This window comes from Megalobrama amblycephala, linkage group LG10 (genome assembly GCF_018812025.1).
Source record: "Megalobrama amblycephala isolate DHTTF-2021 linkage group LG10, ASM1881202v1, whole genome shotgun sequence".
Classification (NCBI taxonomy): domain Eukaryota; kingdom Metazoa; phylum Chordata; class Actinopteri; order Cypriniformes; family Xenocyprididae; genus Megalobrama; species Megalobrama amblycephala.
The window spans coordinates 29,711,106-29,735,684 of NC_063053.1; the positions used below are offsets into that span (position 1 = coordinate 29,711,106).

Sequence of the window (24,579 nt, forward strand, 5' to 3'; positions counted from 1 at the left end):
TCTACAGCAATATAATTGGTTTATTATTTTATAACAGTACAGTACTATCTTAAAAGTACTATGTAAACGTGAAACCTAAACCACCATTTTGTGGTTTGCAATAAGTCTCAGCAAGCCTGCATTTATTTGACCCAAAAATACAGTAAAAACAGTTATTTTGTGAAACATTATTACAATTTAAAATAACTATTCTATTTTATTATAACATTATGACCACCTTCCTGATATTGTGGAAGGTGTTATGACATTATGACGTTGCATGGACTCCAACTAGACCCCTGAAGGTGTGTTGTGGTATCTACACCAAGATGTTAGCAGCAGATCCTTTAAGTCCTGTAAGTTGTGAGGTGGAGCCTCCATGGATCGGACTTGTTTGTTCAGCACATCCCACAGGTGCTCGATTGGATTGAGATCTGGGGAATTTGGAGGCCAAGTCAACACCCCAAACTCATTGCTGTGCTCCTCAAACCATTTTTGCTTTGTGGCAGGGCACATTATCCTGCTGAAAGAGGCCACAGCCACCAGGGAATATCGTTTCCATGAAAAGGTGTACATGGTCTGCAACAATGCTTAGATAAGTGATACGTGTCAAAGTAACATCCACATGGATGGCAGGACCCAAGGTTTCCCAGCAGAACATTGCCCAAAGCATCACACTGCCTCCACCCGCTTGCCTTCTTCCCATAGTGCATCCTGGTGCCATGTGTTCCCCAGGTAAGCAACGCACACGCACCCGGCCATCCACGTGATGTAAAAGAAAATGTGATTCATCAGACCAGGCCACCTTCTTCCATTGCTCCGTGGTCCAGTTCTGATGCTCACGTGCCCACTGTTGGTGCTTTAGTCGGTGGACAGGGGTCAGCATGGGCACTCTGACTGGTCTGCTGCTATGCAGCTCCATACGCAACAAACTGTGATGCACTATGTATTCTGACACCTTCCTATCAGAACTAGCATTAACTTCTTGAGCAATTTGAGCTACAGTAGCTCGTTTGTTGGATCGGACCACATGGGACAGCCTTCACTCCCCACGTGCATCAATGAGCCTTGGCCGCCCATGACCCTGTCGCCAGTTCACCACTGTTCCTTCCTTGGACCAATTTTGATAGATACTGACCATTGCAGACCTGGAACACCCCACAAAAGTTGCAGTTTTGGAGATGCACTTTTGGAGTTGTCTAGTCATCACAATTTGGTCCTCGTCAAACTCACTCAAATCCTTATGCTTGCCCATTTTTCCTGCTTCTAACACATCAACTCTGAGGACAAAATGTTCACTTGCTGCCTAATATATAATCAGTGTTATTCACTTCACCTGTCAGTGGTCATAATATTATGCATCATTTGTGTATTTTAAAATGTAATTTATTCCTGTGATTGTAAAGTTGAATTTTACTCAGAAATCATTCTAATAATGCCAATTTGGTGCTCAAGAAACAATTCTTACTATTATTAATAGTAAACAGTTGTTCTGCTTAATATTTTTTATGGAAACTGTGACATGTTCTAGGATTCTTTGATGAACAGTTCAAAAGAACAGAAATAGAAATCTTTTATAACATTATAAATGTCTTTACCCTCACTTTTGATCAATTTAAAGCATCCTTGCTGAATGTAAGTTAATTTCTTTCAAAAAAAAAAAGAAAAAAAAAAAGAAAATCTTACTGACCCCAAACTTTTGAACGGTAGTGTATATAAAAGTAAAGAGCCCAGAAATAACTTTCATTTAAAAGTTTGTTATGTTCCTGCAAATATAAAACACACCTTCAGCCATCCATTTTTCAGATATCTTCCAAAGTGCACTGTGTGAATGTTGATCCTGGGATTCAGGCGCTCGCTGATAATTGTTGCCAAACCCGAGCCAAGATTATACTTATGAACAATCCTGCCGTTCCGCACCCCCAATGCGAAGAAGTCGTCTCCACTGATGCCTTCATAAAAACACACAATCCAATTAGCACATGCAGTGGGGTCCAAAAATCTGAGACCATATTGGAAATCTTTCATTTTTTGTAATGCAACACAAAGAAAAAGTGATGAGGTAAAATGAATCTCTAATTTTGATGAGGTCACTCAATTATTATGCAAAAAGTAATAAATTAGTAAAGTATGTCAAGTGCTTTTCAAATTTACAAAGCATTTTCACTAGTGGTTTAGGTCAAGCCGACCATCTCTAAAATGTCATTTATTTTTCTTTTGAGCTAATGGATCTAACGCTCCAATTTATCTGGCCAATTATCAGGTGAACAGTTGCCTTCTTATCCTCTCCAATTCCTTCTTTTTGATTTTGTTCTCCACTGTGCTGCACGGCTCCCTTGACAATTGCTTCATTATTCACAGTGCTGTCCTCTTCTCTCTTTCCCTCGATGAATCATCCTAAACTATAATCCCGGGAGACACTCGCTGAACTGAGGAAGATTCATACCCCCCTTACTCTTTTATTCAGCTGCCTGTCTTTTGATTAAACATGTTCGTAGCAGTGACGTGTCAGTTAGCAGCCACTGAAACTGACCTTAAAATAAATTGCCGATGGTGGCAGAGAAGCTGAAGGCATGAGGAAACTTGACCGAGATGCTGTGTCTCTCAAAACGACAAGTCTTCTTAATGGCACTTTCAACAGGAATGTAATTTGTTGGTTTTTGTTATGGATATAAATTTCAGTTACACTTTATTTTGACAGTCCATTATAGACATTCTAATAACTTTGCAACTACATGTCAACTAACTCGCATTAGAGTATTATTAGACTTATTTTTTTGGTTCGAGTTAGTAGAATAAGTTGACATGTACTTGCAAAGTTACTAATAGTCAGTAGAATGTCTGTTGGGCGATCATCAAAATAAAGTGTTAGCAGATATTAAGCAGACAGTCAATTAATACTCTAATGAGAGTTAACTGACATGTAGTTGCAAAGTTACTTATAGTTAGTAGAATGTCTAAAGTGGACAATTGAAATGAAGTATTACCTAAATTTCTACATTTAGAAAGAAGACATGTGTCACTCTGCAGAAAATCATTTTCCTAATCGGTATTTGTGTCGTTTTCAAGAAACAATATCCTTAAAACAATAAATACTTTTAAACAAGATTGCAAATTAAGATATTAAAGATACTTCATAAGATATTTAAGATATATACAACACGAATTCCAGAAAAGTTGGGACGTTTTTTAAATTTGAATAAAATGAAAACTAAAAGACTTTCAAATCACATGAGCCAACATTTTATTCACAATAGAACATAGATAACACAACAAATGTTTAAACTGAGAAATTTTACACATCAAATTTGATGCCTGCTACAGGTCTCAAAAAAGGTGGCACGGGGGCAACAAATGGCTGAAAAAGCAAGAAATTTTCAAAAGATTCAGATGGGAGAACATCTAGCAACTTATTACGTTAATTGATATCAGGTCTGTAACATGATTAGCTATAAAAGGGATTTCTTAGAGAGGCAGAGTCTCTCAGAAGTAAAGATGGGCAGAGCTGTGAAAGAGTGCATAAAAAGATTGTGGAATACTTTAAAAACAATGTTCCTCAACATCAAATTGCAAAGGCTTTGCAAATCTCACCATCTACAGTGCATAACATCATCAAAAGATTCAGAGAAACTGGAGAAATCTCTGTGCGTAAGGGACAAGGCCGAAGACCTTTATTGGATGCCCATGGTCTTCGGGCCCTCAGACGACACTGCATCACTCATCGGCATGATTGTGTCAATGACATCACTAAATGGGCTCAAGAATACTACCAGAAACCACTGTCTGTAAACACAATCCGCCGTGCCATCTGCTGATGCCAACTAAAGCTCTATCATGCAAAAAGGAAGCCATATGTGAACATGGTCCAGAAGCGTCGTCATGTCCTGTGGGCCAAGGCTCATTTAAAATGGACTGTTTCAAAGTGGAAAAGTGTTCTATGGTCAGACGAGTCCAAATTTGACATTCTTGTTGGTAATCACGGATGCTGTGTCCTCTGAGCTAAAGAGGAGGGAGACCTTCCAGCGTGTCATCAGCTTTCAGTTCAAAAGCCAGCATACCTGATGGTATGGGGGTTCATAAGTGCGTATGGTATGAGCAGCTTGCATGTTTTGGAAGGCACTATGAATGCTGAAAGGTATATAAAGATTTCCAGACGACGTCTATTTCAGGGAAGGCCTTGTGTATTTCAGCAGGACAATGCAAAACCACATATTGCAGCTATTACAATAGCATGGCGTCGTCGTAGAAGAGTCCGGGTGCTGAATTGACCTGTCTGCAGTCCAGATCTTTCACCATAGAGAACATTTGACGCATAATTCAATGAAAAATACGTCAAAGACTACCACAAACTCTTCAGCAGCTGGAAACCTATTTCAGGCAAGAATGCCAAACTCCAGAAACTCATAACCTCGATGCCCAGACATCTTCAAACTGTTTTGAAAAGAAGATTGCTACACCATGGTAAACATGCCCCCGTCCCAACTATTTTGAGACCTGTAGCAGGCATCAGATTTGAAATGAGCTCATTTTATGCATAAAATTATAAAATTTCTCAGTTTAAACATTTGTTATGTTATCTATGTTCTATTGTGAATAAAATATTGGCTCATGTGATTTGAAAGTCTTTTAGTTTTCATTTGATTCAAATTTAAAAAATGTCCCAACTTTTCTGGAATTCGGGTTGTATTTTTAAAATAAGATTTTTTGCTTAAAACTAAAAAAAAAGAAATACATTATTCTCTGAACACTACTCTCAATAAACTCTATAATATTTACATTCTAAAGTAAATTAAAAATTAAAAATATGTAACTTTTTACCGGTAAACAAGACTTTTTTATATTATTAATTAATTATTAATTACAAAATTATTCATTATTAATTATTTGTCATTTAAAGATGTTTAAATATTTTACTGATAAACAAGTCCAACATTTTTATAATTACTATATTACAAACTATTTACTATCTTTACAGTCTTTTTTAAAATTCCCTGGTCAAATTTCTTCTCTATCATCTGAGAATTTTTAGAGACCTCATATATAACAGATCTTTCCCTTATGCCAGATAATAAAAATCATCGCCCCGTTTTGTGCACAGATAAATTGTCTCTGCTGTTGGGCCCTGGATTTACATTTACAGCACATTTTACAGGAGCTGCTCCATTAATATCTCCTAGTTGAGTGATACTATTTCCAAACCTCACTTCCTCTAACATGACCTCAGCTGTGTGAGGGAAAAAGTGCTATGACTCCAGCTCTTATTTTTCATACACCAGTATATACAGCATCCTATTAAAAGCACTGAGGGATGCACTGTAGTAAATAAAGAGAGATGGAGTAACGAATATAAGCAATATTCCCATTTTGACTCACCTTGTCCCTTTTGCCCAGAAAAGAGAATGAGGCTGTTTCTCAAAGCAGATACATTATTGGCAAAGGTGAGCTTCAGGTGAAATTCATAAAAATGACCCATACTGGGAATAGAGGGATAAGCCACATAGGATGAGTATCCAAATTCATCAAGTCCACTAAACCTGGGCCGAGTGATGTTGACAGCTGCAAAGAAATAGAAAAAGTAATAAAAAAATAAACAAACATTTTTTTAATATACATCCAAATGATTATCCAAGATTTGCAGGTTTAATTCCAGCTATAGTTAGCATAATTATACTTGAGAAATGTATTGAGATAACTTTGAATAAACAAGAATCTGAGGTGAAGTTACCAGCAGCTGTCTGGGAAAGCGACACAAGATGGCGATATCGCACTATACATAAAGCTTGTAAAATCTATTATTTCCTTTGGGGAGAAAATGCTGCTGCTAACAATAATTATTGTCATTTTGTGCCATTTTACTCTGTAAATGGACTGTGGTCGTAACAGCGATGTTTGCAGAAATCGGTCAGAATTTGTGAATGGCTGCTGCTTTGGACAATGTATTTCAGAGGTGGAAAATCTTCAGAAATTTCTACATTTGACCCCCTGGTCCAGCAGCCATCACTCAGAAACATTTCAGCTTGGGTACATTAAGCATATACACTTTTTTGTCTAGTGAAAAAATGTGCTACCTAAAGAGTTTTCTCCACCCCTCATTTTGTCTTTATGAACTGTGCAGCCTGCAAAGCCTCTCCGGAGGATCTCTCTGGGAACAGCATTGAAGTTCTTCCCTCTGCTCTCCCCTTGAATTATTGATGCCTTTTGAAATTGCACATATATTACCTTGTCGCGGTTTATTTGCACAGCGCCTAATGAAGGACTAGAATGCGTTTTTAGCAGGGATGGCTTGATGGGGCCAGCTGTATTTCTTCACTCACAGTGTCATGTAATAGCTCTGTGATAGGCTGCATATGCTGAGTTACGCTTTCTTGCTCAAAGTGAAATTCATTAATAAACCGGCAATTTATTAATCAGATGTATTGGGTATTTTTTGAGAATGCCAATTACTATCCTAAGATAAACTGCAGTCCTGTATAAGGACGTTATTTAACTCATTTCCAAAGTCAAATGGGATTTATGATTCTAGACTTCAAAAGTAACCAGAACTACAGTAATTATAGGCACAAACAAAGTCTTGCTTTCCCTGTTTTTTTTCCTTCACTGCTGAAGATGAATAAAACTACATGAATAAAACAACACGTTATTATTTTTGTAAATTCCTCTTATAACTATGCTTTCAAATTGATTAATCACGATTAATCGCAAACATATAAGTTTGTGTTTACATAATGTGTGTATGTATATATTATTATATTTATATGCATTATATATGTCTGTGTGTATACATACATATATATATATATATATATATATATGTGTAATAAGTGTAATAATATATACACACACATTCACATATATTATGTAAACACAACCTTTTATGTTAGATACAATTAATCGATTTGATAGCACTATTAAAAATTGACCTGTCAATGTCCTATATGACAATGTATGAGATATGACCTCAAATAACCATAACTAATGCTTAACTTTTCATGCAAAGGCACTGCAGAGCACAGGAAGGTTCTCTCTGCTATATTATTCTGCTGCTGTTGCTGGAGGTGACTGTCTAAAGGAACAAGAAAACAACCTCCACCTCACTAGCAGTTTTTACTGGTGACATATCACCCATTTATTTTCATTCGTTCTAGTCAAAAACCGTTTGTGTGCAAGGATTTTTCTCTAGTGAAATTCAATAGCCTTCTGTCAGCTGTGTTGGCTGGACCCGGAGATATTTTGCTTTTCTTGATTTCCTTCTCTTACCACACACAAGCACACAAAAATGAAATAAAGACATACTGTAAGAATAAAAAATATGCACATGTGAGCAACTCTTCACAAAATCTGTTTGATCCCAAACACTTCCCACAAGATGATTCTTTAATCTTATGACGTAGAGCCTGGTGATGATGGAATAAAAATACAGAAAATCACATGATGTGTGCGCTAAGGCGGTAAGGCAGTTTAGGACAGATGTGCTATTATGTTACGGGTCTATTTTAGGTGAGTGTGGTGTTAACGGCGCATCAGAGAACACAGTCTGTCCTCTAAACTCCACTGCCGCATTAAGCTGCTTCCAGCAACACAAGCTCCCATGATCAATCGAAAGATCAATCTATCTGTCTTCCTGTGGATTTTGAATGCAACTTCAGAAAAAACATGCGCCTTTGAAAATAAAGCTGCATTTATGTACAGAAGTTGGTCAATACAAAAACAAAACAAAACAAAAAAAACAAAAAAAAACAAACCAAACCAAAACTCAAAAGATCAATCTATCTGTCTTCCTGTGGATTTTGAATGCATCTTCCAAAAAAAATAAATAAAAAAAAAATACATGTGCCTTTGAAAATTAAATTGCATTTATGTACAGAAGCTGGTCAAAACAAAACAAAACAAAACAAAACAAAACAAAACAAAACAAAACAAAACAAAACAAAACAAAACAAAACAAAACAAAACAAAACAAAACAAAACAAAAAACAAAACAAAAAACAAAAATTGAAAGATAAATCTGTCTGTCTTCCTGTGGATGTTGAATGCAACTTCTAAAAGAATGTGCCTGAAAATAAAGTTGCAATTATGTACATAAGTCGGTCAAAACAAAGCAAAAACAGAAAGATCAATCTACCTGTCTTCCTGTGGATGGTGAATACAACTTCTAAAAAAAAGGTGCCTAATAATAAAGTTGCAATTATGTACAGAAGTTGGTCAAAACAAAACAAAACAAAAGACAAAACAAAACAAAAACAGAAAGATCAATCTACCTGTCTTCCTGTGGATGGTGAATGCAACTTCTAAAAAAAAGGTGCCTAATAATAAAGTTGCAATTATGTACAGAAGTTGGTCAAAACAAAACAAAACAAAACAAAACAAAACAAAACAAAACAAAACAAAACAAAACAAAACAAAACAAAACAAAAAACAAAACAAAACAAAACAAAAGACAAAACAAAACAAAAACAGAAAGATCAATCTACCTGTCTTCCTGTGGATGGTGAATGCAACTTCTAAAAAAAAGGTGCCTAATAATAAAGTTGCAATTATGTACAGAAGTTGGTCAAAACAAAACAAAACAAAACAAAACAAAACAAAACAAAACAAAACAAAACAAAACAAAACCTCGAAAGATCAATCTGTCTTCCTGTGGACGGTGAATGCAACTTCTAAAAAAAAGGTGCCTAATAATAAAGTTGCAATTATGTACAGAAGTTGGTCAAAAGAAAAGAAAAGAAAAGAAAAGAAAAGAAAAGAAAACAAAAACTCGAAAGATCAATCTACCTGTCTTCCTGTGGATGGTGAATGCAACTTCTAAAAAAAAAGGTGCCTAATAATAAAGTTGCAATTATGTAAAGAAGTCGGTCAAAACAAAAAACAAAACAAAACAAAACACAAAACACAAAACAAAACAGAAAGATCAATCTATCTGTCTTCCTGTGGATGTTGAATGCAACTTCTAAAAAAAAAAACGTACCTAAAAATAAAGTTGCAATTACCTACAGAAGTCAGACAAAACAAAACAAAACAAAACAAAACACAAAACAGAAATTGAAAGATCAATCTATCTGTCTTCCTGTGGATGGTGAATGCAACTTCTAAAAAAAAAACCTGCCTAAAAATAAAGCTGCAATTATGTACAGAAGTCGGTCAAAACAAAACAAAATAAAACAAAACACAAAACAAAACAAAACAAAACAAAAAACAAAAAACAATAGAGGGCCAAATTACTCCAAATTAAATGATTAAATGAAATATTTGAATAAATGATTAAATACATTATTAAATTTTCAATAAAACATAACAACCATTCAATTAATTATTAAAAAAATAAATAAATGTACCTTTTATTTAATATTAGCAATTTGCTTGCGCTCATTTTCAGCATTATTTTTGGATTGCTTTTTCATTTAAGTGCAAGCTCGCGTCATGTCATTTTCGGCTCCGATTCGGCTGTGATGATTATTTTCCGTGAATTGGTTCTTTCAGACAGTTTGTTTAGCTAGTTTGTTTACGTTATCATGCAGTAACGTCACATATTCACATATATCACACACGCAATTCTTCGCAAACCTATTAATGATGTGAAACGCAGATGTTTTACATGTCTAAAAGCGAATAAGTTGATGAAATAAACCTTTCATTTTGCCAATTTCATTCAAGCCATCTGCTTGGTTCACGCATGGTCGTATCAACAGCTCATCAGTTCTTGTCCAAAGTGTTTCCTCGGTGACTCGAGAACTGTTGTAACCACTAACCACTAACCGACTCTTGACTCGAGAATCAATGTACTGCTCTTAAATCACATTTGCTATGTTGCCTGGCAACTTTTTTTCTTTTTTAAACAAGATCATGATCTTCTGAATAATGTATAAATTCTAAATGTAACACTAAATCAATACATAAAACAGACTCCAAACACCCTTCCTATAATTCCATTAGTCCAGGCTCATTTGAAGAAGTCCAGCACATCCAAAGTTGAGTGACTGCCCAGAGGCAGCGAGGCCTTGGCTACTAATCAATACTGATTGATGTTATCTGCTGTTATCGGCCTTTAAATTCAAATGTCAGTCCCACTCGGTGTGACACTGGGAGATTAGAACACTCTATTTGGCATCGGCCTCTTTGCTGTCTGATAGAGCGACGTCTGGTAGCTCTGCCTGGCGTGCTGTGCCAAGCGGTCTTCAAACCACGCCACCCAATTAGATTACGGCAAAATAGCAGCAGTTCTTTTCCCTCTAAGCACAGTCGAGGAGATGAAGAGCTATCTGTGTAAGCAGATATCCGACTTTAGCTGACTTAACACTGCGAGGTAGAGCCGGGGAGAGAAGTACATTAGTTACACGGTGCTGTAGTATGTCTTCACAGCTATGTTATTTGAGACAATAAAACAAACCCAACTGCAGCAAGTACATTCTGTGACTACACTTTGATAAATTAAGTTTCAGAGTTGTGTAATTTAAAGCACTTGCTGTGCTCATTATATTTGGATGTGTACTACCTGTAGACACCTCAAAAGGTCAGCGCATGTAGTGGAACAGAGTTTGCAATCCAATGCAGACTGGCAGTTATCCTGGAGATGTTGATTGTGAAAGCATCAGAGTTCAGTATCTGTTTGTAGCAAGCTTAGAGCACTTAGCTACTCTAATTGGAATGGTATTTCAACGGCTTGCATCAGTTAAACAAAACTGCTGGGAATACATTTCAATACAACACCTATGGGTCTAACCTCAAAGACGGAGGTGTGCACAGGAGATGGAGTAAAACAAACCTCAGAATGGCACAAATATCAAAAGAAACACCCTCTGGCTATGCCGGCTTCATCACGTCTCAGTGGATACTGGTGTAAATCACGGTCTACGGACAAACCTTGATAGGACCTACCCTCGTCGCAGAGAAGACCCTGCCTTCCGTAGGGGCAAAGACACGCCGCTTCGAGCTGTGTCTGGGGAACGCAGGTGGCACCGCGCGCACACGGGTTTCGCTCGCAGGCGATGAACTGGCACAGCTTACCGGAGTAGAGCGAAGGACACGCACAGAACCAGTTCTCCGCATCGCTGCACACAAGGAACCAAAATGAGGGGGGAAAAAAACCAGAGGAGATCATTAGTACACCAATGAAATGTACCCGTACTGCATCATTACCTTCGGTGGAGTTTGCGTAGAAAGCATAAATTGGGAAGGGGCATTGGGGGGGTTGAGAGTGTCAAAAAAGCAGAGGAGAATACAAATGAGAATACAGAGTGGAATGGATGGAAGTCGTACATCACCGGCATGAACTCGAAACCATCCTTGTCAGCCAGACCAACATCAACTGATCTTGCAGTGCAAGTGCAAGTAAAAGTGCACTTTGTTAAAAATATTTTACAGATACAGAAATGAACAGCACTTGATTTGGCGTATGATTAAAATGATGTTCACTCGTAAACGAAGATGAAGTCGGTGGTCTAGGAATGGCTTTTTAAATTCATAAGGATTCTGCTAGCAAGTTCAGAGGAAAAAAAATAAATAAACACATAAATGAAAATGTTAAAATTGACAGAATTTAGCATTAATACCAATTCATTCTGCTTTTTCTAAACAGTCAAAAATAATGAGATTAATCGCAAAAGATTTTACTAACAGATACGATGCAAAAAAATTAGAGAGTAAATCCAGAGAGTATTTCTCGCACGCACACACATGCAGAATTATTAGGCAAGTTGATTTTCTGATCGTATTTTTTTCCCTGGCATATTTTACCAATTCCAAACCACATCAATCTTAATAACTACTATTAATTTTGTATTTAATCATATATAAGTGATACATAATTGTTCATGAAGGCTGGAAATGAAAAACGCCTTATTATATTCAGGTGTGCATAATTAATAGGCAGGTTTTCTTTTACAGGCAAAATGAGCCAAAAAAGAGATTTAACTCAGACTGAAAAGTCAAAAATTATTAAATACCCATGACAAGGATGCAATACTAATGCAATACTAGAAATTGCAAAGTTAAGGCATGACCAATGGACAGCAAAACACTCATTGGGTCAGCGGGGTCAGACAAAAACAGGTGGAGAAGAAAAAACACATGTTAACTGCAAAAGAATTAAATTTGAAAGCATCAGGAACACTGTAGTCTCCAGCGCCAACATTTTCCAGAACTGCAACCTACCTGGAGTCTCCAGAAGTGTGAGCTGTCAGGATCTCAGAGACTTAGGTTCTAAATCCTAAAAAATGACCCCCACTTAAGAAAAACCACAAGCAGAAGTGTTGTAAAATACATGAATAGTGTTTTTTTTTTTTTGATTGAGAGTGACTCTTGAAGAACCAGCACCACATCCTCTTGTACCACTGTTTGAAGAATTCATCTTCCAGAATCTGGCAGTAAGTTTTGGAAGATCGTTTTTATTCCATCTCTGCAAGACAGACGTTTAAAGATAGGAGATGGACTAAAAATGAACTCCCACACCTTACTGTCAGATTGATGAATTCAGTGGTTATTGAGTTTTTTTTTTTTTTTTTTTTTACAGACATTTACACTGTTACATAAGATTTCTTTTTCAAATAAATGCTATTCTTTTGAACTTTCTATTAATTAAAGAATCCTGAAAAAAACTATATCATGGTTTCCACAAAAATATTAAGCAGCACACCTGTTTTCAACATTGATAATAATAAGAAATGTGTCTTGAGCAGCAAATCAGTATATTAGAATGATTTCTGAAGGATCATGTGACACTGAAGACTGGAGTAATGATGCTGAAAATTCAGCTTTGCATCACAGGAATAAATTACATTTTAAAACATATTAAAATAGAAAACAGTAATATTAAATAGTAAAAATATTACTGTTTTTAAATTTTCAACATTTAGAGAATTGCTCCTATTTTAAGATCACATGACCAATGGTGTCATAATGCTTTTAACAACAACAACATGTTTACTTTATCTTTTCTATTTGCTGTATATCTGTTTACCAATCTGTTTGATATGCAAGTGATTGTTGTCATGTGTATTGATTATTATCGGACTGCCAATAAAAAAAACAAAAAAACAAAATGTTTACTTCATAAAGCACTTTCAGACAGATCTCAAGGCTCTTTACCCAGCAAAAACATCTAGACAAAGTACATCTAAACTAAAATACAATATATTCATAAAACAGTACATACATAATACAGACATTATATTAAACTTTACAATAAGGTTCATTTGTTAACATTAGTTTATGTATTACTAACATGAGCAATACATTTGTTACTGTATTTGTTAATCTTCGTACATGATAGTTAATAAAAATACAGCTGTTCATAGTTTGTTCATCTTAGTTCACAGTGCATTAACTAATGTTAACAAATACAACTCTTGATTTTAATAATGTATTAGTAAATTAACAAAGATTAATAAATGCTGTAGAAATGCAGTTTATTATTAGTTCATGTTAACTAATGTAGTTAACTAATGTTAACTAATGAACCTTACTGTAAAGTGTTAACATTATACTTGTTGGGATGTCCATTTTAAGGCAGTGGAGAAAAAAGAAAAAAGAAAAAAGTGTCTAAGACCACTGAGATGAAGAAGAGTCAGAGCACATAAACAAAACCTTGAGTGCACCTTTAAAAAAAAAGAAATAAATCACAGACTCATTTAAATAGAAGCATAACTGGGCCTGTAGGCCATCTACAAAAGCAGACTCACATTCTGCTGATGTTGATCTAGCCTCACTGTATGCGAATGATTAGAAATGCTCCAGCTAAAGGCTGACTGCCGAGGTGCAATTCCGCAAACGGAACTTTTATAATTCCAGGCTTTATCCCCAAGCGAGAGGTAGAGGGTGGGCCAGCATGATAAGCAATATTCAGACAAGAACTTCATAAGCTGCCGGAAGATGTAGACTGTTTTCAAAGGTATAATATCAGATACAGGAAGCATTGGAGGAGTTTCAAATCTATAAATTAATAATGTGTTTTGAGCTGCAGCACAACTGAAATGAAATATTTACATTCTGTCACTGGGATTTAGAACCAGTGCAAGTGACTGACACACACACAAAACATTTAAATGAAGAATATCTATGCAGAGAGAAACTGAATTCAAATAAAATCACTTATAAACGATACAAAAATAATTGCAGATAACACATTATCTGCACATTTATGTAGATAACACTAGATAGGACAACATGCAACCTTCCCAATCTGTAGGAGACTAATCAAGTGACCTGGTTTGTATACACAAGCACTCTTTGCACCGTTCCCAGGAAAAAGACAGCGGATGGTTTGTCACTGCCTTTCAGGACAGCAGGGGGTAATGCCGCGGCAGACTGCGAGATTATTGCCCCGCATTATGTTGAACATGCAAACACATCTGTTTCTGTGACTGATTGCCCTTCAACAGGCCATGCGAGCTCAGACCGACACAGGAACACTCAGGTGTCGGCTGCATATGGCGAGCCCCGTACGTAGCCAACTGTGTATGATCACAGGAGATGTGTTTACCACTCTTCAAAGAGAGTCTTGACATTGCAGTGACAAATTCTGTATTTTGATCATGACCATTTATCTTTAATAAAAGAAAGAAAGAAAAAAAAGATTTCACAAAATCAAAGTTGGAGTTTTGAAGGCTTTTAGTCTATTAACTTTAAGACCACCTACTGTAAATAAATAAATAAATATTCAGCACATATATGCATTTACATATTTAAGAATCCATGAAATAAAAATTATATTTTTTGTGCTTTGAGATCATCTACAGCAGTGGTCACCAACCTTTTTAAGCCCGAGATCCCTGACCTCGACCTTTTTGAAAGACAAGATCTACTTGATAGAAAAAGACAGCCCAGATTGTACTTAGTATTTTTTCGTGGCCAATTTAGATTCTTATTTATTTATTTATTTCATTTTTACAAGCAAATTGGCCGATTCTGAGACTGGTTGCGGATATTTATTATTAATATTATTATAATAAACAAAAATACATAGCCATTTCAAATTAGAGGGAACCACTGCTTTTTAATCACAATCCAAACAAAGATGCTACGCACGTTGCATGAGCACTTATTTTTTATTTGAATTAGATTTAATTTCAAGATTTAAAGTAAAAACAGAACGGTCTGACTTTATCTTTGTGAAATTATAAATGCTACACACACAAAAAAAGCATGAAACAAAAACAGCAGGCTGAATGGGGCGTAAATTCACTTTCTGACAGCAGGTGGCGCTTATGGAGCAGCAGTGACACAGCGTTTCCTTGGTTACCGCTGTAAACAAAGCTGAAATGCGCTACCAATTAGCTACTTTATTCTGAGGTAAGAGGAAAATAAAATGCCATTGCCATCGAAATCTTTCTGAAGACTGATCTCCTTTTAGAGATGCATTCATATAATCCCTCACCCCCAATTCAATATTTATAGTTTCTTCCTATATTTCGAGCATCGTGAACGGTGAGCTGCTCTGCCTTCTACATAATTTTCTTTTTTGCGTTTGTCTTCAGCGTCTCTGGCCTCTTGTTAACGGCCATTTACAGACTCAGACATTATGTGGGTTATTTACCTTTATCTGTCTGTCCCAGTAGCTCCCGAAAATAACATAAAAATAAATACAAAAATAAAGTACAAAGACTGGAAAAATGTAATGTATTTTTGTACTCATATTTCTATTATTTTCGCAAGCTACTGGAACAGTGAAAAAGATCGACGGGTTGGCGACCACTGATCTACAGTATATGCACAAAGTCACAAAGCTCAAAAAGAAATTTGCAAGAATATAAAGAGCCATGAAGGAAAAATTGCTTCAGTTTTGTTTATTAACTGCTAGATCGGTAGTGTACCTTTAAATTATATATATATATATTACATATGTTATATACTGATGGTAACAACATAGATAATACAACTATGTGAATATGTGACTACACCACTCAAAACTCTTGTAATCTGTAGTCTGACCACATAGACCGCATTCAAATGAACTTGGCACATTTTTACAATGGTCATCTCCTGCGAATCCATGTTTGTTTCATCTGTCGTGCAACTTCTAGCAACGAGGCGCGTGTTTCTGTGTGCATTTGTAACAATTTGAAAGTCTGGTAGTGTGTGATCCTCAGTCGTTAAGTGTATCATGCCCAGTTTATATCTGTTGCCATTTACAAAGTCGGCAAGGTGCCTAGTGTTTCAAATCTGTTAAGATTTTAAAAGTTGTGAGTATATTCCAGCCTTAAGATGAACTCTGTATTTTTTTCTGCGTTGAGCTTTCCTTCTACCCTGACAAGTCCCCCAGTCCCCCACAGCATGATGCTGCTCCACCACCACACTTTACTGTTGGGATAGTAATGTGCAGGTGATGAGCAGTGCCTGGCTTCCTCCATACTTGATGCTCAGACCAGAGAATCTTATTTCTCCCAGTCTAAGAGTCCTTTAGGTGCTTTTTTGCAATTTCCAAGTGGGTTTTCATGTGTCTTTACTGAGGAGAGGCTTGAGTCAGAGTTCACTCTTTCACCGTGAAGTTTCCATGTATGATCATGAAGCTCAACCAGAGTGACCATCATCTTCTTGGTCAACAGTCTAAGGCCCTTCTCCATTGAGTGCTCAGTTTGGCAAGCTCTAGGAAGAGTCCTGGTTGTTCCAATCTTCTTCCACTAAGGATTATGAAGGCTACATGCTTCTATGAACCTTCAATGTAGCAGATTTTCTTTGCAGTCTTCCCCAGATATGTCTTGACACTATCATGCCCCTGAGCTCTACAGGCAGGTCTTTTGACCTCATGGCTTGGTTTCTGCACTGAAACACATTTTCAGCTGTTAGACCTGTTATTGAGAAGTGTGTGCCTTTCCAAATCATACCCATTCAATTGAATTTTCCACAGGTTAACTCCACTCGAAGTGTAGTAACATCTACAAGCAAAATTGGAATGCTTCAGTTGTGCTTCTTAAGATTTTTGTGGAAACTGTGATTTTTTTCAGGGTTCTTGGATGAATAGAAAGTTCAAAATATTTTGTAATATTAAAAATTTGTCCCAGAAAAGGGTATGAATTTATAAATGAATGTAATTATTTGAGTTTTTTTTTTTTTTTTTTAATAGATTTGCAAAGCTATCACAAATCTGTTTTTGCCTTCTCATTATGGTGTATGAAGTATAAAGTAGTATAACATAAGGTAGCAACATAAAATGTGAAAAAATGAAGGGGTTTGAATACTTTCACAAGCCACTGTATATCTTTATATATACGTGTGTGTGTGTGTGTGTGTGTGTGTGTGTGTGTGTGTGTATATGCAGCTATGGAAAAAATTAAGAGACCACTCCAAGTTCAGAAATCAATGTTAAGTGGTCTCTTAATTTTTTCCATAGCTGTATATATAAAATCATTCAAAAGTCTGGAGTGAAAGAAGTCTCTTATGCTGACCAAGGCAACCTGTATTTGATCAGAATAAATAACTGATAAAATAACTGTTCTCTATTTCAATATATTTTTTAACAAAAGCGACTGATAGCCAGTACTCCAGTCTTCAGTGTCACATGATCCTTCAGAAATCATTCTAATATGCTGATTTGGTTCTCAAGAAACATTGTTACCTTATTATCAATGTTGAAAACAGTTGTGCTCCTTAAGATTTTTGTGAAAACTGTGATTTTTTTCAGGGTTCTTGGATGAATAGAAAGTTCAAAATATTTTGTAATATTAAAAATGTCACTGTTGATTAATTTAATGTGTCCTTGCCAAATAAAAGTATTAATTTCTACAAAAAACAAAACAAACACAGATGCACACACACATATATACAGCTTATACTCTAATACAGTATGCAGAATATCCAGATAATCTACTAAATCTGTAAAAAAAAAGAGTGAGTTTTTATTTAAAAATTAAAAAAGCAAGATGTTAATTAGACACCACTCACTGCATTGCAACATTATGAGATATTCTGACAAAATTTTGACCCTGGTATCATACTCGGTTCAGCTCTGAGAAAGACACCACTGCTAATACGGTTCACAGAGAGGTCATCCTGCATTTAATTATATAAAGATGCTTATTTAAATGAACTTGGTGACCAACGGGTATTATGTAAGACAGAAGAGACTAAGAGACTGAAGAGACCAAGAACATTTGTCTGTGTTTAGGCAGAATGGAGGTGAGAGGTCGAGGCTACAAAGCAAAAGAAAGAAGAAAACCACTGGAAATGTGATGTTCTGAAAACGCGGCGACAGACATCTCCACTAAACCGAGTCAAAAGCCTTCCTGACGCACACTTTCCTAGCAGATATAATGAGCTGCCATCACTACTGACCATTTCGGCTGCAAGGAAAGTGAGCTTCTGGAAGCAAACGTGTATGAATAATTTAACAAGGTAAGTGTTCTCCATGTCTGTTTAAATAAGGGCACATCCAGAGAATAAGCCAAGCAGACAAAAAGAATCTCTGACTTCCGGCTTGCTTTCAGTGTAAACATAGCAACCACGCAGATCGTAGACATCATATAAATATCTTACAGGTATCAATAAAACAGATAAATTAGTTCTTTACTTCGTTCTGTTTAATAAAGTCATCTAATAGTATTACTAAAGCAACGCAAACCCAGATATTTTAACAGTACTGACCAAAGACAGCATTTTAAATTCAAAGATCTGTAAACATGACATGAGGCCACGGCTCACCGGAGACCCAAAATGGAGAGGCTGGTCCTCGAAAAACGTGCTGGATTGCCTGTTTAGTGGGCCAAGCACTCGATTATACACTTGGGCGGGCGTGACACACTCAGTAAAAGAGTTTAGTGCTCAGCTCGACAGCGAGGTGAATGATGTCGCTTTACTGGAATGAAATGAACGGCTGATGTACAGCTGTTCGCTCCTGCCCTCCGCATGCTCTAGCCGTTACCCGGTGGAGGTGGGCAGAATCTGTCTCAAAGTCAAAGGATTACAACCGTTAAAGCCATGAATCACTGTCAGAGCTCAACACTAGGAAGGAGACTTAAAACAGGAAGCCAGGTACTTTGAATGCCCACATCATGCCCAAATCCACAGTCATATACGTTTTTGGAAAATTTAAGTGGATGAGAGAGAAAATGGATGAGGACATCTGAGTTGAAATACCGTTTTAGGAGATGACAACAGAGAGAAAAATGACTCTGAGCAGAAGCAAAAGGCAAGGAAAGAGGGAATATATTTGAAAACCATCTGTTGAGAAAACTAGCCTGCTAACATCAGCTGCTGGCTTGGAGAAAACGCCCATTCTGTGTCAACATGCTCCCTCAACTGTCTTTGCTAACTGGGATTGCCATTAGGACATCTTCCAGGGCTATTATCTGCCTCACATGAGTGCAGCTAGTTTTACCCTTTTAAAGTAAATGTGGACTGTTATTTCATTCTCGATGCAGAGGCTAAGTACTCTGTATGTGACGTCACAAAAGAAAATAAGTCTGCCTTTTAGACTAAAAATGAATGATTACATACAAGATATATAACCAGCATATCAAAAGAATCCCGTGGGATCAAAGAGAATATTCTGCTGATTTGTTTACAGGAAACTTGGAGAAGAAGATAAAAGAAAGGACAGTCATCACCATAGAAAAGACCATTCAAACACAAACCAAATGTCGAGACTGGACTGCTCAATGGCTCAGCACATAAAGGTCAGTGACGGGGCTAATGCCCCACGTTGGTTCTTATGATTTTTTTTTTTAAATCCATTTTCACAGAGCACTTTAGTGACTTTTCCAAGATGAGTTTAGAATGAGAAATAAGGACACCACTATGTACAAGCCTCCATGTTTAAACTGGAACACCTACAGGTGCTGGTCATATAATTAGAATATCATCAAACAGTTGATTTATTTCACTAATTCCATTCAAAAAATGAAACTTGTATATTATATTCATTCATTACACACAGACTGGTATATTTCAAATGTTTATTTCTTTTAATTTTGATGATTATAACTGACAACTGAGGAAAATCCCAAATTCAGTATCTCAGAAAATTAGAATATTGTAAAAAGGTTCAATATTGAAGACACCTGGTGCCACACTCTAATCAGCTAATTAACTCAAAACACCTGCAAAGGCCTTTAAATGGTCTCTCAGTCTAGTTCTGTAGGCTACACAATCATGGGGAAGACTGCTTACTTGACAGTTGTCCAAAAGACGACCATTGACACCTTGCACAAGGAGGGCAAGACACAAAAGGTCATTGCAAAAGAGGCTGGCTGTTCACAGAGCTCTGTGTCCAAGCACATTAATAGAGAGGCGAAGGGAAGGAAAATATGTGGTAGAAAAAAGTGTACAAGCAATAGGGATAACCGCACCCTGGAGAGGATTGTGAAACAAAACCCATTCAAAAATGTGGGGGAGATTCACAAAGAGTGGACTGCAGCTGGAGTCAGTGCTTCAAGAACCACTACGCACATACGTATGCAAGACATGGGTTTCAGCTGTCGCATTCCTTGTGTCAAACCACTCTTGAACAACAGACAGCGTCAGAAGCGTCTAAAGACAAAAAGGACTGGACTGCTGCTGAGTGGTCCAAAGTTATGTTCTCTGATGAAAGTAAATTTTGCATTTCCTTTGGAAATCAGGGTCCCAGAGTCTGGAGGAAGAGAGGAGAGGCACACAATCCACGTTGCTTGAGGTCCAGTGTAAAGTTTCCACAGTCAGTGATGGTTTAGGGTGCCATGTCATGCCAGGTCCTCAGTACCTGGTTTAAGGACCATGGTATCCCTGTTCTTAATTGGCCAGCAAACTCGCCTGACCTTAACCCCATAGAAAATCTATGGGGTATTGTTAAGAGGAAGATGCGATATGCCAGACCCAACAACGCAGAAGAGCAGTGAGAGGAGTAAAAGCTTACGCTACTCCTACATTGCATCAGGGGTTACTCTTTTGGTCGTAAGTCGATGTGCGTACGGCCGTCTGCAGGAAGCTAGTTATTTTAATTTTTAACGTTTTAAATATGGATATTTATCTTACACAAATGCATCACTTCACTTGAGAGGGCCTTTATTAATCTCACGGAGCTGTGTGGATATCTTATATGATGGATCTCATCCTCTATTCACTGCCATTATAAAGCTTGGAAGAGCTAGGACATTATTCAATAACTCCGATTGTATTTGTCTGAAAGAAGAAAGTCATATACACCTAGGATGGTGTGAGGGTGAGTAAATCATGGGGTAATTTTCATTTTTGGGTGAACTAATCCTTTAAAAGGACTTGTTTAGTGAGATTTTACCAGAAAATGCTGTCTACTTGCATTAAAAGTGGGGTAGTAGAATGAGTAAATAACTCACTTGATTTGAAAGAGCTCAAAATAAAAAAGTTAATTAAATATTTTATGTTAATCGCTATCAAAGTGTATGAGTTAGCTGACTCAGTACTTCAAGTTAGGAGCAATTATCATGCATGAGTACTACAAACTCAAAACTTGATAGTTCTGCTTACTTGAAATTGGGAACATCATAACTCAAAAAATTTGATGTAACTGATTACCTCAATTTTTTTGAGTTAGCCCAACTTATTCGGGTTCACAGTGTATGGTAGGCACAGATAGCAAATTTTTAGCGTCAGACTTTGATTCCATCCATTCGGAGAATATCAAACATGGTTGATATTTTGAGACGATTTTAGAACACATATTGTTTTTATTCATCATGCATCTGCTAGCATCGAAGCGCACGTTTCTCAGTGAGTTTGTCGTGTTTACAATGACTTGAGTCTGAAAGTATGAGATCCTCAGTAATTTAATGTAGAATGCCCAGCTTTTTCTCTAATACCTAGTATGATACCTAGTGTTTCGGTTTTAAAAGTTGTGTATGTATTCCAGCCTTTATTCGCTATTCCAAACAAAAGTCCTCCATGGATTCTGTATAGCAATATTCTTTTCTGCTTATACAGTATATAATAAATAAATCAGGTTCTTACACAACAAGAGTAAATGACACCATATCTCTTCATTTCAAAGTGTTTAGGTTTAAGTTCCGAGCTCTGTAAGTCCTTCAAGACAACCACTCCACGGCTGTCAGACAGAGTCCCTGAGCGCGAGCTGAGTGCCTGTGCTCAAGCTAATGTGGTCAAGCACGCGATCAGCTGAGCAAAAGGCATTTTCAAGACTGACATTTACATGGATTTGTAATAAATATCTCATCTGATGAAACTAAAAAAAACTCTTCAGTGGTAATGAGTTGACAAATGAATCTTTTGTCATGTGGTCAGGTACAAAAATATGCTCAATTAGGCCACAATAAATTTTAGTACGGTAATACTTTAAAAACTTTTTTTCTATACTTTTTTTAGTACAATACACTATGATATTAAATATGCACTTCAAATGCACAAAAAATATGTTTGAAATATTCAACTCTTGTTTTTTTAATGTTGATGCAGCATGTTACAGTATTTAAACAGAACGAAAACTGATGCTACGTTACTATACACCTTTACTATACAGAAATTGCTTTTGAATGCACGCTTGCTTTTCACTTTTGTATTTGCGATCATGTATACCCTGTGTATAGGCCTATACTTTGAGGGCATCAATATGAGGGGTATTGAAATCAGTTTTGAATGTGCACTTGCTTTTCACTTTTCGAATTGGTGATCACGCATACTCTGTTTATAGGGACCAGCCAAGCGACAGCATTGGCCGCACATTTTCCAAGATAAGATATTTGTCAATGATGCTCAGGATCTGTTGCGCACCAAATCCTCCACCATCGTCTTGTCAGTCATCTGTCCTTACTCTTGTCACGTGATAAGTGAACTCTGCCTCCTGCTGCGACTCGGCAGCTTGTGCTGTATGGAACAGAGCAGACGCTTTCAGTTTATAACAGTAACATCCGTTGCCCGACTGAACTAAATGGTTTTTATTTGTATAAAAAAGCAAAATGTCAGTGGTGGTGGTGGGCTAGTAATGTAATCGCTGCACTGATGAACACCGTGTAACATCGGTAACACCGACTACCGCAGCAAGCCTAGGGTCAGCCTTAAGATTTACCACCTACATTGACAGTTGCTGATTTGAAATGCATTGAGAATCGTTTTTAAATCAGATCATGACTCACTGAATCTAACAGAATCGTGCCAACGATTCCCACCCTAATCAAAACATGCTTTTAACATAGAAAGGTAAACATAAAACTCATATAATGTGTAATTAAAACTACTGGTTGTAGGCAACACAAAAACGCTGCCTGTGGTTTAGCAAAAAGCACATTCATACATCACTCCCGTCCCTGCAATCAGGCCGCTGATTACCGCTATTTAAAACTCAAGTGTGCATCTTCACAGCATCCGCATATCATTGACAATATTTACAAACTCTGTGCCCTGGCAAAAGCAGTACATTTAGTAGAAAATTGCATGTATGCCAAATATTGAAAGCTTAAGAGATGCTTGTGAAAGAATGCTGATTGTATGAGTTTGACATCTGCGCGTACAGTGAGGAACTCCTCAGGTCACGTTGTCTATCACTCACCAGTCCTTTATTGAGACGCATCCAATTACAGTCATTTTCTGAATCTGAATATTGTTTCAACAGACATATTGAAAACCCTATTTGTAGAATGCAGCCATTGAAAGTTGAGATGGTTCTATCTCCAATACAGTTTCAAAAGAGAAGGAAGTAAAATCATACCTGATACAGGTTCCTCCATTGCGGCAGGGTTGATGCTGGCAGACTGTGGTGTCACAGTTCTGAATATTTTGGCCTCTGATTGCTTCCCCCACCACATGCAGCTCTTTGGAGCCCATCTGCAATTCACGTATGCAGCCGATGAATCCAGAGACATTCCCACTGTTGTGGTGCAGCTCTGAAACGGATGGAACGCCACCGAGAAACGTGGGGCCGAAAACCACCTAAGTGTTGGGAGGAAGAAATGTGACATATGTTAAAAAATAATGAAGATTTTATCTAGTTAAAGATAATCATGTTAGATTAGCCTGTGCTTTCAAGTGCAAAGTAGTAAATAAAACAAAGATTACTGAAGTACTTTGTAAAAAATTCAGTGTGTTATCATGTGAAATTTATTAGCAATTTCTGAGTGAAAAATATTTCAAAGTAACCAAACACCACCAAATTTTTTTCAGTTCATTTTTTTTTTTTTTTACTGTTTATAAGTACTCAAAAATACCAAAAGAAAATACCAAGGATGAATTTACTTGATCAAAAAATATTTTTTTTATTTTTAATTTATTTTAATATATTATACAATATAAAGGAGAAGGGAAAAAACACTGCTTCATGAAGCTTCGAAGCTTTACGAAGCTTTTGTTTTGAATCAGTGGTTCGGAGCGCGTATCAAACTGCCAAAGTCATGTGAACCATTGAAATTTCGAAACACTTATGACGTAATGAAGCCTTGTTTACTGAAATCACATGACTTTGACAGTTTGAGATCGTTTGGTACACGCTCCGAACCACTGATTCGAAGCAAAAGATTCGTAAAGCTTCGAAGCTTCATGAAGCAGTGTTTTGAAATCGCCAATCACCTTATATTGTTGAATAAAGTCATTTTGATTTTTTGGGTCACAAAAAGTATTCTTGTCTCTTCATAACATTAAGGTTAAACCACTGTAGTTAACTGTTTTAAATATGTCTTTAGTAGCTTTCTGGGCATTTGAAAGTTTAAATTGACTTGC

The 24,579-nt window shown here is 36.8% G+C and overlaps 1 protein-coding gene across 1 annotated transcript in view; it reads right to left on the minus strand.

The window, feature by feature from the left end:
• Positions 1-24,579, minus strand: part of eys (eyes shut homolog) — a gene marked incomplete at its 5' end in the record, with an annotated part of 227,664 nt that overhangs the window by 9,994 nt on the left and 193,091 nt on the right. Inside the window, 4 exons of the mRNA XM_048203800.1 lie at positions 1,765-1,931; positions 5,353-5,535; positions 10,852-11,024; positions 23,576-23,796. Coding sequence (XP_048059757.1) covers positions 1,765-1,931; positions 5,353-5,535; positions 10,852-11,024; positions 23,576-23,796 — 744 coding nt within the window. The remainder of the gene's footprint in view (positions 1-1,764; positions 1,932-5,352; positions 5,536-10,851; positions 11,025-23,575; positions 23,797-24,579) is intronic.